Raw genomic sequence first — 12,168 nt, 5'->3', positions numbered from 1 at the left:
ATAGTTCTGTAGATCCTAAGATAAGATAGTTGCAGCATTATATTCTAGAAAAAAAACGTTGAGGCTTTTTCTCAGCAATACTGGTACACCTCAAGCTGAGTTTCAGTTTCCTATTAGCATTTTATGAGACTATTCAATGTTTCCAGCTCTCACCGGGAATATTTCATAAAGATTTTCCCATGATACATCACTTTTTACTTTCACTGGACAAAGACAAGCCTGATATCCTGCTATATTGCATAAGCATATTTCTCCAGTTCATTGAATGTGTTTTTGCATTATGGGGTCTTAAAACCTGGAAAGCATACAAGGACAGGAAATTTAAAAAGCATGCAGGAAAAGAAATTTAACATCATGTAGACAAAATAATGAAAATATGTTTTCAGATTTGAAATAGATATGAAGTAGGTACTGCCTGGAATTGGGTATCTTTCCATTGTAAACATGGAAAGGCATTTAAAGCCAAATGCGGTTAGATCTCTGCATAGTCCTATACTTCAGACTGAGATTTTTTTTTTTTTGCTGACTTCAGTGGCAGTGGAACTAGGGACAGCATAACTTTCTTGCATTTTGCATGGCATGATGATTTCTCATCACAGGATTATGTAATATGCTAGAAAGAATGAATTCTTTAGTTTGTACCTTCAGATTTTTACAGCTCATACTGCTGTGACACAAGGTACTCGAGATACTTGCATGAAGTCCCAAAGTGCCTGAAGGGCCCTGCCACTCCCGTGCTCTTGCTGCCAAGTGGCACTCTGGCATCTGTTCTTTCATTTGTTCATTTAAAAGAGCATGGACACTTCTCAAAGTTATGCAGAAATTTGCCTTTGCTGATGAGGAAAAATGTAAGCTACTATACGATACAAAATAAGAGAAGAAAGATGAAGTTTTCAGATTAGATTTGCTGAACCTCTGTGGCTACTGTGTATTACTATACAAGCGATGCAGAATGACTGGATTTAGGCCAGAAGTGGTGAGCAGACTGGTAATAGATATCTTTGACCTTTGTCAAAATGACAGGAATGAATCAATGAGCTATAAATTTGCTCAAGATATCAATCTCTAATGAAAAAAAAAAAAAAAGTGCCTCTAAGTTGGTTGAGGATTTTTTCAAGAAACTACAGCTGAATTGCTGCTGCTTTCTTTAGGCAAATAAAACTGAACAGGGTTATTTATTGCCACAGAAGCCTGTGGAAATTTTGCATATTTTAGGTAGTATAATGCACTAAGCCATTTCTGTTTCTTGAAGAATGGCAAGCTGTTATGTGCTGTCTCATCCATGCCTGTCTTCCACACCTCCCCCTTTCACAGCAGGGCCAGAATTTTTTCTCTTTTATCTTCCCACTCATCTTGGCGGGACACGGAGGGCTCCACCTCCCCTGGTGCACATCACCCAAAGGCTGTCAGCTCCTGAAGACGTCCTGCCTCTGCCCACTGTAAACCACTGACCGAGTGAAAGGTTTCCCCTTGCACTTCCAGGCCCTTGAACCGGTCAGTGCCATTGGTGAAGACCTAGAAAACGGTTCTGAATTTGTGTAATGATTCCAGGTAGAGATGTCTTTTACCATAATAGCTGCACCGGACAGGCCTTGCAGTTGTACAGGATAATGCTGTTCTCCTCCCTTTACAGAAATACGCTATGGTAGTTTGTGTGTGTGTATGTGCAACATCCCCATGCTCAGCAGCTTGTAGAACTACCACTTTTTTTTAATCAATAACCAGGACATTGCTATCGTTTGCAGGAGAATGAAATAACTTGTAAACGAAACGCTGAATCAAAAACTTAAATCAGCTCAGTTAAGCAGGAACGGAAAGCTTTCTAGGGATCTGGCAGGCTAGGTTTCAAGCATGTTTTGGCTGGTACCGACTTGTTAACCTGAAGAAGCCCCTCCCGTACCGCAGCGTCAGCCTCCCCGCAGAGGCGCGTCCTCCCCGGCCGCCCGGCCGACAGGTGGCGCCCGGGGCCCGCGGCGGGGCCCCGGCCCCGGCCCCGGCCCCGGCCCCGCTCCGGCCCCCGGGGCCAGCCGGGAGGGAGGCGGAGCGGGGGCGGCCGGACGTTTCCTGAGCCGGGTCATTATGCCGAGTGAAGTCAAAACGGCGGTAGCGCAATAAAATCGGTGCAAGGGGTGAAGGAAAAATCCAGGCTTCGTCTCGTGTTGCCCGGGTGGGAGATTCCCTTTTGTCACAGCTTTTTCCAGCCCCTGGCCAGGTCCCAGGGTTTCACCTGTTGTTTGGTACAGGAGTTGTAATAAAGCCTTGCCACAAATTATATCCCTTCCGGTTTAAAAGTGGTTTATTGCAGACGCCTTTTTTTTCAGCAACAGGAAGCCTTGTTGGCAGCGTATTTTAACTATGCTCTGAAGCTAATCAAGGAAAGAAACTGTTTTGAACACAGGAAGCTGAACAGCTACTCATACACTTGAGTGCCTATTTCCAGGGGGGATGTACAAGTACTTAAGTGTTGCTGAACTCCCAGCACATCAGCAATCTGTTAAATGGCTGTGAAGTGCGGGCTTTACTGGGGAGGATACATACCACCCGGGGTTAGGCACCTGCCCTCTCTTTGCAGTCACCAGGGGGAGAGAGAGGCAACTGAGATCGGGAGACACTGAATCACTCTCTGGGAAGACCCTAGCTCCTCTCGCTAACTGTAGAGGAAGCCTGAAGAGACTAAAGGGAAATTAAGTACCTAAAATAGGGTAGCTACTTTATTTCACCGCTGCCTGATGCTAGCTGTGGACTTGCCCGAGGCTTGTCCTGGACTTGGACCTGAGGCTAATTGCCACGATTGCCGTATCTGAACTAGTTCTGTGAACTGTTACTGGTCCGTTTCCTTCTTTTTTCTCTATTTTTGGAGTCAAATCTTTCTTTGGTATTAAAAGCAGAGGTGTATATATTGGAACGAAGCTCACTTAGTCTTTCGAAGCTAGATGGTATGTAATGCATGATGTACAGTACTGTATTGCCTGGTCTGAAGGCCTAACAGCTGTGTGGCGCACATTCTGATTCCCAAAGGAGAGCATCCCAGTGTCTCCAATCGCTCTTCTTACTATGCTGCTGAAAAGTCCCATTAGCTGGGGGAAGCGGAAACCCTGCCTGGAAGCCTCTAACTTAGATTGGAGATTATCTGAACCACACCCACAGCAAGTAAGTCCATTTAAGTAAACTGCAAAAACACTGACAACTGAAGCGTTAAATAGGACATTTGGGGTGTCCTGAACCTTTTTACAAAGCACGGCAGAAAGAATTTTCTCTGATTTGAATCGCTGGAGGATTATTATGAAAGTGCAGCTTAACTGGTGTAAAACAAGCAGGAGAGAGGCAAGGCTCAGACCCAGAACGTTGTTCCCAGCTAAATCTTTGAGCAGGTTCAAAACGTTCCCTGCCCCTGTAACCCACTTGATTTGTTTTCTCTGAGCACACCTTGTCTGTTTCAAGCACTCAGTAAACATGAACTTTAGCTCCTCAGCGGGAAAAGGAAAGACAAAATAATTTGTTTACTATCGCTGTGTTACAGGCATACAACTTCAACTGAGTATTCAGCCAACCTGTTTGGTGGGCCTTCTGGTCTTTGCAGTTAAGATTCCTGTTTGCAGCTGGCAGAATAATTATAGAGAGTTTGCAGAGGTCCGTTCAAGTTCTGCTGCATTGCAGAACTGTGGTGAGAAAGTTGATGGATCCCACCTGGCTCTGCGCAGTGTCTGTTAAGCGTCACACATGCCTGTGCTTTTGACATACTCCATTCCAAGGTGACTTGCCAAAGCATTTTCTGCCTTGTCTTTCTCCTCGCTGCATCTGCATTCCTGTTTCTGTTGTTGCTCGGTATCGGTGATACCGATACTGGGTCAGGGCTCGGTTGTCTCGTGTTCTTTGTGGATGATGGCGGGGGGCGGCACACATTCGGGTGCAGAAAGCAGCAAGGTTCTTTTCAAATGAGCTTGAAAAACCGCAATCCCCAGTTCCTACTGCTCTAATGCTGGAAACCTGCCAGGATCTCGAGAAGAAAACAAGCACCGGGACAATTCTGCTTTTGTCCTGGGTTTGTTAGTTAATCTCGAAACACCTCGGGACGCCTCTGTAAATAGATATTAATCAAAAAGAAACTGGAAGCAGGGGAAGGACGAGGGGCCGCTTGCTGTACGGGTGGCTCCGGCCACCCCTGCGAGCGCGGACCGGGCGAGGGCAGCCCCGTCCCGCCGCGCTGGCGGGCGGGTGCCAAGCGCCGGGCGCAGCCGCTGCCCCGTGGGGGCGCGGGGCGTGAATCAAGAAGCGCTTTCCCGCGAAAGGCTCCTTTTGCAAGGTCCCTCCCCGTGGCTCTGGACACGTCCCCGGCGCTCAGCGCGGTGTCCGGCGAGGGGCAGCTGCGGCGCCGGTATCCCTCCCTCCGCCTGAGAGCCGGCGGCGGGAGGCGCGGCCGCCGGGCCGGCAGCCCCCTCCCTCCGGCAGCCCCCTCCCTCCGCCGGGCCGGCAGCCCCCTCCCTCCGCCGGCGGCGCGGGTGGGAGGCGCCCGGCGCCGCTAGAAAAGGGCCGGCCCGGGGCGGGCTGCGGGTGCTGACTTGCAGCCGCCGAGGGTGCCCGAGGCCGGTTAGCAGCGAGAGAGCGAGCGCTGCTGGAAAGAACGAGTGGCGTGCGCTTGGCAAGGTACGTCCTCTCTGCTAACGGAGAAAGAGGGTGGGGGTTATCAGAGAGGGACGTTTTCCCCTGGTAGTGTCTCGATACGGTTTTATCTCTTCAGTGGTTTAGTTCTGTTTTTGTGGCGAAATCCGTTTGACTTCGCTAAAGAGAGTGTGCTGGGCAGAGGCTGTTGTGAACCTGTGGATTGACTGGGCTTGTGCCAGTCCTGCCTTGAACAGCGTCCTCCGTGCCTTGCTTGGCTGTAGTGTGTCCTAGAAAGGATGTTCATGTACTTCTGCATCTCTGTGTCTGCAGGTGGGTTTGTACTTCCAGCTTTTCCCCTTTGAGGACCTCCTGCCCAGCTAGAGTGATGTGGTTCTTGGAAAAGATCAGAGCGTCACATGGAAATGGAAACCTCCCTAGCTCCTCCTTCCTGGGTCTGCCACCTGGCCAAAATCTGCCTGAAAAAGCCCGACTGGGGACTGGTGCTTTTCCTAATGTGCTCACCCCTGACAGAATCCCTGAATTCTGCATTCCCCCCAGGCTGACCAGCTCTGGCCCTGTTAAGGGCACTGGCTCCCACCAGGACCACAGTTCAGAGGATGCAGATCTTGATCCTTCCTACTACAGCCCCAGCTTTTCTTTGCCACATCTCATTCAGGTGGAAAGTGCTGAAGAGATCCCAGCCCTGGAGGAAGAAAGCACCAACTCGGACCCACAGTCCCAAGCAGCGCTCTCCCTGCCTCACTTTCTCAGAGCCCCCACTTCCTACGGCTTCTGCACTTTGCTGGAGAGTCCCCACACCAGGAGAAAGGAGTCCATCTTCCACGGTGACCCGCGTGGTACTCTGCCCAGCTTGATGCTGTCTCGATCCAGAGCTAACACGTTCAGTGGCAAAGGGAGTATGTCTAATCCCATTGCTATCAGCTTCGCTTCTGTGAGGCTGCCTCCCAAGCATCTCTCTCTGCACAGGCAAGGCGCGTGTGACAGCGATACTGCCTCCTCCAGTGATTCCTCTCCTTTCAGTTCTCCGCTTCTCAGCAGGTCGCCTCCCAGATCCTGCTCCCTGATCAAAACACAAAGTCTGGAGGGATTGCTCTGCCGAGCGCTGAAAGCCAAGAACAAATTCAGCATGGCCAGGAACAACTCTCTCTCTACAGAGGAGAGCAGCTCCACTGATAACAGCCCCAGTGCCATCAGGCGGGCCTCAGAGGGGCTGCTTGCCACGCGGAGCTTTAGCATGTCCTGTTCTCCCATATTTCCCCTGGACCTGACTCGCAGCCGGGAGAGACTAGTGGGAGAGAGCACTGTGGTAATGGACAAGGGAGGCGTGTTGAGGCTATCGGCTGAATACTGCTCGGAAAATGAAAGGCTGCGGATCCGCCTGATCAGTGCAGAGGGTTTATATGATGACTGTGTAGAGCCCAAAAACATAAACTGCTGTATCACCTTCTCCCTGGTGCCTGGGAAAACGCAGAAGCAGAGAAGCACTGTTATAAAGAGAAGCAGAAATCCCATCTTCAATGAGGACTTCTTTTTTGATGGCATTGCAGAAGAGCAGCTTTACAGCCTCTCTGTAAGGATGAAAGCAATGAATAAAGGGTGCATTATGAAACGGGATTACACCTTAGGAGAACGGGAATTGTCTCTAATGAGTATGTTGTCAGTGTAATACTTCAAACGTTCAAACAGACTAATTTTGTCTTCTGAAAGTTTTCTACTAAATAAAGTTTTGGGTTGACTTCTTTTTTAAAGAATACTTTAAAGCGCTGCATTGCTTGGTATTACTGTCATGCTGTTGTGCCTTATTTTGCTGCTTAACACTTCAAACTCTGTGAGGTATTTGTTGTTAAATGAAAAGGTGGCCGTGGAGCAGACCTCCTGCCTGTAGAGTAGGAGAGGAGGGCAGAAGGGCTAGTTTGCCTTTAGGATAAAGGATTGGGCCGTTACCAAGTCAAAGCTATTCTTGTTCGTGGCTTTCAGGGTGTGAAAGGGTTGTTTTTCACTCTCTCTGGTCCCACTTGTATTTACAGAAAAAAATGTTTTAATGCATCCTGTGTTCAGGGAGGGGGGGAGAGAGATCTATAGTTTGGGAATCAGCCCTTCTCCTACAGTGGGGGTGGAGGATTTGGACTCCCAAAGCGGGTGTAAGCTTGTGTTGAGGATAGCAATATCGGCTTCTGAGCAGCAGCTAAAAGCCGCTGCCGGCGGGGCTCTCTTTTTCCCTGCACAAACCTGTACTATTAACACTGAACAGTGAGGTGGCTCCTGACTGGAGTCACTGTGGAGCAGGTGATTCCTGTAGCACAGTTAGCATCTTCATTTACCTTTCCTTTCCATGGTTGATTTCACAGCTGTCAGGATGAAGTTGCCAGGTAATTGTGTTTTGGTCAGGAATGTACCCTGGAGCTATAACCCTCAGCAATTCAGCTATCGTATCCTTTCCAAAACTGAAGCAGATAGGGTAAGATACCAATACGGCAAGGGCAAAGGCTGGTTTGGGATCTCTGGTTGAATTCCTGCTTCAGCTAATGACTTGCTGCATACCTCGTGCAAGTCATTGTGATAAAATTGGGATAATTTTTCTTTGTCCTGTACTAGCAAACGGTGCGTGGCTGAGACACTTGCTTTAACACCACAAGGAACACAAAGGTGCAGAGCTCCTGCATGCTGGAGGCCACCTTCCCGTTGTTTTTTTTTTTTCCTGCTGAGGTGGACTGGGGGCTAGGTAAAACAGATAAATTCGTAGAAACTGCAGCTGTGCAAGTGGCAGGAGGCAGAAACTCTGTCTTGAAAGTCCAGGCCTGTTGCTGCCTCCCTTGATTAAGTTGCAGGCTTAGTTATGTAAAGGTAGATAAGCCTTAATGGAGGAGCAATCCACACAGGCTTGGGGCACAGAAAAGGAAGGTTTTCTTCTGTGTTCCCTGTGAGGCTGTAGAAACAGGGCCTTGCTTGTGCCAAATCTACAGCTTAAAAGCTCTTTCAAAAAGATTTCTAGCAGATCCTCCCCCTGCCCTATTCTGGCAAGAGTATAACTGCCTGCAAATCATGGGCCTATTCATGGGAGGTTCTGGCCACTGAATCATTTGGTTCTGTTTCAGACTTAAGTACCCCAGGAAGGATTTTTTTCCTTCTGATAGCAGAAAAGCCACGAGTGCTCAGAAATGCCCACTGCTAATCCTTGATCCAGCTCACGTGGGATGCTTCTAAAAACAGAATCCTCGTACAAAGGACAACTTGCACAGGAGAATGGCTGGGTATATTCCCAGAAGCTGATTAAAATCAAATGGAATAATAGTCCCTTTGTGCTAAAGGAAGGAATTAAATGTACTGGCAGACTGCACAGCTGGAGGCTATGCACTGACACTTGTATCCTTGGATCTGGGCAAACAAACTATAAGGCAAAACCTAAAGGAAGTGGGGAGAAGTGAAATTAAAAAATGTGACTTCAAGGAAGAATCACTAATGCTGCAAAAAATTAAGCCTATTTAATTGGTTATTGCATGGGGTCTCCCGAAGGAAGGCAGAGGCTCCCTCTTCAGGCTCATCACTCATCCACCACGTTTTTGGTTCTTGGGACTTAAGGTCTCTTCACAGGTATACCCACATGGAGAAAGAGGCTGAGATAATACAGAAAAGAACAGTTACATGTGTCAGAGGATCACGTACAGTCACACTATGGTGGCTATCTACCGGCCCTGTGATACACGCCGGGCCAGTGTTGTACTGCAGGGACACAGAATGACAGGAGGGTTGAGGTGGGAAGGGGCCTCTGGAGACTGTATCGCCTGACTCCTGCTGAAAGCAGGGTCAGCTCCAGCAGGTTGCCCAGGACCATGTCCAGCTGGGTTTAGAGCATCTCCAAGGAGGGAGACTCCACAATCTGCTTGGGAACGCTATTCCAGTGTTTGGTAAAACACTTTTACCCTAACAGTAAAAAAGTTTTTCTTTCTGTATAAGTGGAATTTCCTGTATTTCAGTTTGCGCTCATTGCCTCTTGCTCTGTCATTGGATACCCCTGAGAAAAGCCTGGCTCCATCCCCTTCACTCCCTCCCATCAGATATTCATACACATTAATGAGATCTTCCCTGAGCCTTCTCTTCTGCAGGCTAACGGGCATAGTGTAGTTACTGGCATAAAAGAGAAGTGCTTGTAAAGTCTCATCCTTCATCAGGCAGGGAAGGAGTTAAGTCCTTGGAGAAAGTCCTCCCTTCCTGTCATAGGAAAATAAGTTTCCAGCTGGGCTCACCTCGTCAGGTATTTAAAGAGGTGAAGGCTGCATCTTTGGTTGGTTGAAAGAAAACTGAGGTGTTTTTAAGGCTCTCTAAACAATTACTTATTTCTGAGAAAGCCTCCTTACAGAAGTTTGATGATAGGCCTGCATGCTAGAGGGTGACTTGCTCCTTCAGCTGAAAGCAGCAGAAGACTTACAGACCTGATTCAAAGGCAGAGCTTAAGCCTGGGAAGGACAGCTGGCCTTTGCCTGTGTTTCTCTGGTAAATAATCTAACTTCAGGTTTTTCCTGATAATTTTCTTCTTTAATGTAAGAACTTTTAATTAAGAACCTATTCAGCTACGTTAGTCAGACTCAGGACTAAGTATGACTGTAACACTAGATGGAAAACAGTTTTGGTGTGCCCCCCATTTTAGTGTGTCTTTTTACATTTTGGGGTATTTGATCCCTTTTGAGCTTTGGGGTGTTGCTTGTCAGGGTGTCGTTCTTATTAGCAGTGCAAAGCCGTAATACAATTTGAACACTTCAATTTGCTTGAATATTAGAGGGCATAGGACTTGTTCTCTTGTGCTCTTAGAGGTCAGCTCAGCTGCAAGTGGTGAACTACAATGCCGCCTATGCTGCAGCTGCTTTCTGAAAGCGTCAGCCTTATTGGGGCTATTACGTAAAACACCTGCATAAGCAAACAAGAAGGCAACTGGATACTTCAGCCTGGAAAAACTCATGATGCCTCAATGCTTATATGAGAGTCAACAACAAGAAGAAAATCCACCTCCTGGCATTAGCAAACAGCTACTCAGAGTCAAGCAATACTCTCTTCAGCAGTTTTCTGAATTTCTAAAATACCATGAAAATATGGTAGCATAAATGACTCTCATAATACCATGAAAATGGTCTCTCAGGCAAAACTCCTGTTTTGGGGTAGTCCGATCAGCTGTGTTCAGTGGTGCTCACTGGTTGGAAGATCACCTCGTAATTTCATTTTTAAAAAAACCCTGACAATTGTTTGAGGAAAAGAAGGTCTTTCTGCCAAGATCCTGAACTCATGTTTTGCTAAGCAAATATTATTTGTTTCAGCTGCACTGGAAGTACTACTTGTGCTGGCCTTTTCAAACCCAGTTATTTTCACCCAGTTATATTAAACCCAGTTATATGCCTCTTCAATTCTGGAGAAATGTTACTGTAAAGGAAGTCTTATGTTTTTCTTTCCAGAAATCCACACAGGTTATACTCAAATACAGTTTGTGGTGCAAGGTACTGAAGTACGGTAGAGTAAAATGCAATTCCTATAACTGTGCTGCTTTTCAGGTAAAGTTCAGGAATAATACCAAGGGAAGCAAATATCTATGACCTAAAAAGCCTAACAGGACAGACGTGTAGACTGGGGATTAGGCAGCACAGTGCCTGCAGTATCAAATTCCATTTATTGCACCACTTGTTCTAAGCTGCTCCCATTTCTCAGACTGGCTCTGGAGAGGCACTGCTGAGAACGGCACCTACGCCGCCTCCAAGTGCCTCCTCTGAGGGGGCTGGTACTTCTGTTCCTGCGGCTTGGCTTTTCAGTCAGCCGTAGTGACTGTGGTGAAAGACTCAGCATATGATGGGGCCTAATGGGCAAAAATTCTAGTTTTTATTCGAACTATTAATTGCTGTGGGTAACTCTTAGTTTCCTCAGAGAACTGAGGAAAGCTAGATGAATGTATAAATCTGCAAAGAGCCTATCTTTGGGTTACCAAGCTGCTCCCCCCCAGGCTGGGGAAGCTGTCCTGGAGAAATCTGTGTAAATCGGATTGCTCAGCATAAGGACGTCTCTGCAGGACCGCTGGGGAGGGCATGCCACAGGCCGTCTGCTCGCTGGGCCATCTCCATGCTCTCCAGCGCCCGCTGCCTGTTTCAGAGATGGGCAGTTGTCCTGCATCTAGGTTAGAGATCTTCTAGCTTGCATAGGTGGCTGAATTGCTGGGCATAATATTTGGCCAAGGTGGGAAAGGTAATGAGTCACATCTATTGATAGCTTTTTGCAGCAGGATGTTTGATTAAAGCAAACAGTAGCCTTAGGCTCACAAAATGAATGGCATAATTAGATGCTATCTGTTTTCTGTTACTATGCGCTCTGAACAAAAAAAAATGCGTGTAAGATTAATCTGCATATTTAAATGAGATGGTATTTCAATACAGTCTTAATGCTGATGACTGTCACTGAAATGTACTCTAATATCATTATTAGTAGTGTCTTAGAAGAAAAGACTAAAATTATGCTGAACAATCTGTCCTCATAGTGGAGGTAAAATGAAGTTTAATGTTGGAGAGCGTCTGTGAACTCACCTACTTAGCGTCAAGGTGGTTGATAGAAAACACAGGTGGCAGGAGGGGGCAGAGCTGCAGATGCCCAGAACCAGACCTCAGCCTGGCCTGTGCACAGCATCACGCTGCCTGCGGAGTGGGGAAAAGGGGCTGCATTCTTCTTGGTGTATCGGCCTGTTGTGCCTCCGTCAGGATTGCTGAGCAAGTCATGTGTTTTATGCTGCTGGTTCTTTGCATTTAAGGGAGGGATCCTTATGAGAGAAAAAGAGCTTCCAGTAGTTTTTTGCTCCTGTCAGGACCAGAAATGGCTACAGCCCGGGTTGCTGGTGGTATATGGCAACTGGGGCGAGGTATCGGGAATCGAGCATGGTCCCAGAGATAAGAGGAAGGGTCCAACAAACAGGAGTGAAAAGAATTAACAGCCTCTTTTGCCTAGATACCACCACAGGTCACCAGACAGCTCTGTCTTCTGATCTTGTTATTCCTTCTGCTATTACTTTTCTATTTCTAGCTATAAATGTTCTAATGCTGCAAAATTAGCTATCCTGAGTCGTACAGTGAGAACCTGACCTTATCAAGCATTGCATGTACTAGACAGGAAAGCACTGAACAAGATTTTCCGGCTTGCTTCGTTTCTGTTACATCTTAATGATTTTTCTACTTGCATTTCTCAGCCTCTTCAGTGCAAAATCAGGAAGCATTTAAAGGAGCACAAGTTGAGAGAGAAAGTTGGCTGAAAAATCTTAGAGTTGCTTCCTTTTAGTGAGAGGGCCAGCCAAAGTTCTGGGTCTTCATTACATTGCCATGTTGAAGAGACGCGTCCAGGGAACCAAGTCACAGCCCGTCTGTTTAAACTGTTGCTGCGAAGTACAGGAGGTCACACAAGTTTAGTTTTCCAATGCTTGCATCCTTATGTGCTGTGGATTTCATATGGCTATGTCTCACCATGTTCCTCAGTTGCCTGTAAGGAAGAGCTCTTCCCTGTCTTGACATAATGGGTGAGAAAGACACT

General features: G+C 47.2%; 1 protein-coding gene across 1 annotated transcript; it reads left to right on the top strand.

Moving 5' to 3' along the window:
- The first annotated feature begins 4,544 nt into the window (after positions 1 to 4,544).
- On the top strand, positions 4,545 to 6,358 carry LOC143165266 (C2 calcium-dependent domain-containing protein 4C-like). The gene is made up of 2 exons (XM_076348724.1): positions 4,545 to 4,644; positions 4,933 to 6,358. Exon 2 carries the CDS (start codon positions 4,988 to 4,990, stop codon positions 6,287 to 6,289), a length of 1,302 nt encoding a protein of 433 aa, XP_076204839.1. The 5' UTR covers positions 4,545 to 4,644; positions 4,933 to 4,987; the 3' UTR covers positions 6,290 to 6,358.
- The last annotated feature ends 5,810 nt before the right edge of the window (positions 6,359 to 12,168 follow it).

This window comes from Aptenodytes patagonicus, chromosome 10, assembly GCF_965638725.1.
Source record: "Aptenodytes patagonicus chromosome 10, bAptPat1.pri.cur, whole genome shotgun sequence".
Lineage (NCBI taxonomy): Eukaryota > Metazoa > Chordata > Aves > Sphenisciformes > Spheniscidae > Aptenodytes > Aptenodytes patagonicus.
The sequence above is the reverse complement of the archived record's forward strand: the minus strand, read 5'-3'. Positions and strand labels throughout refer to the sequence as shown.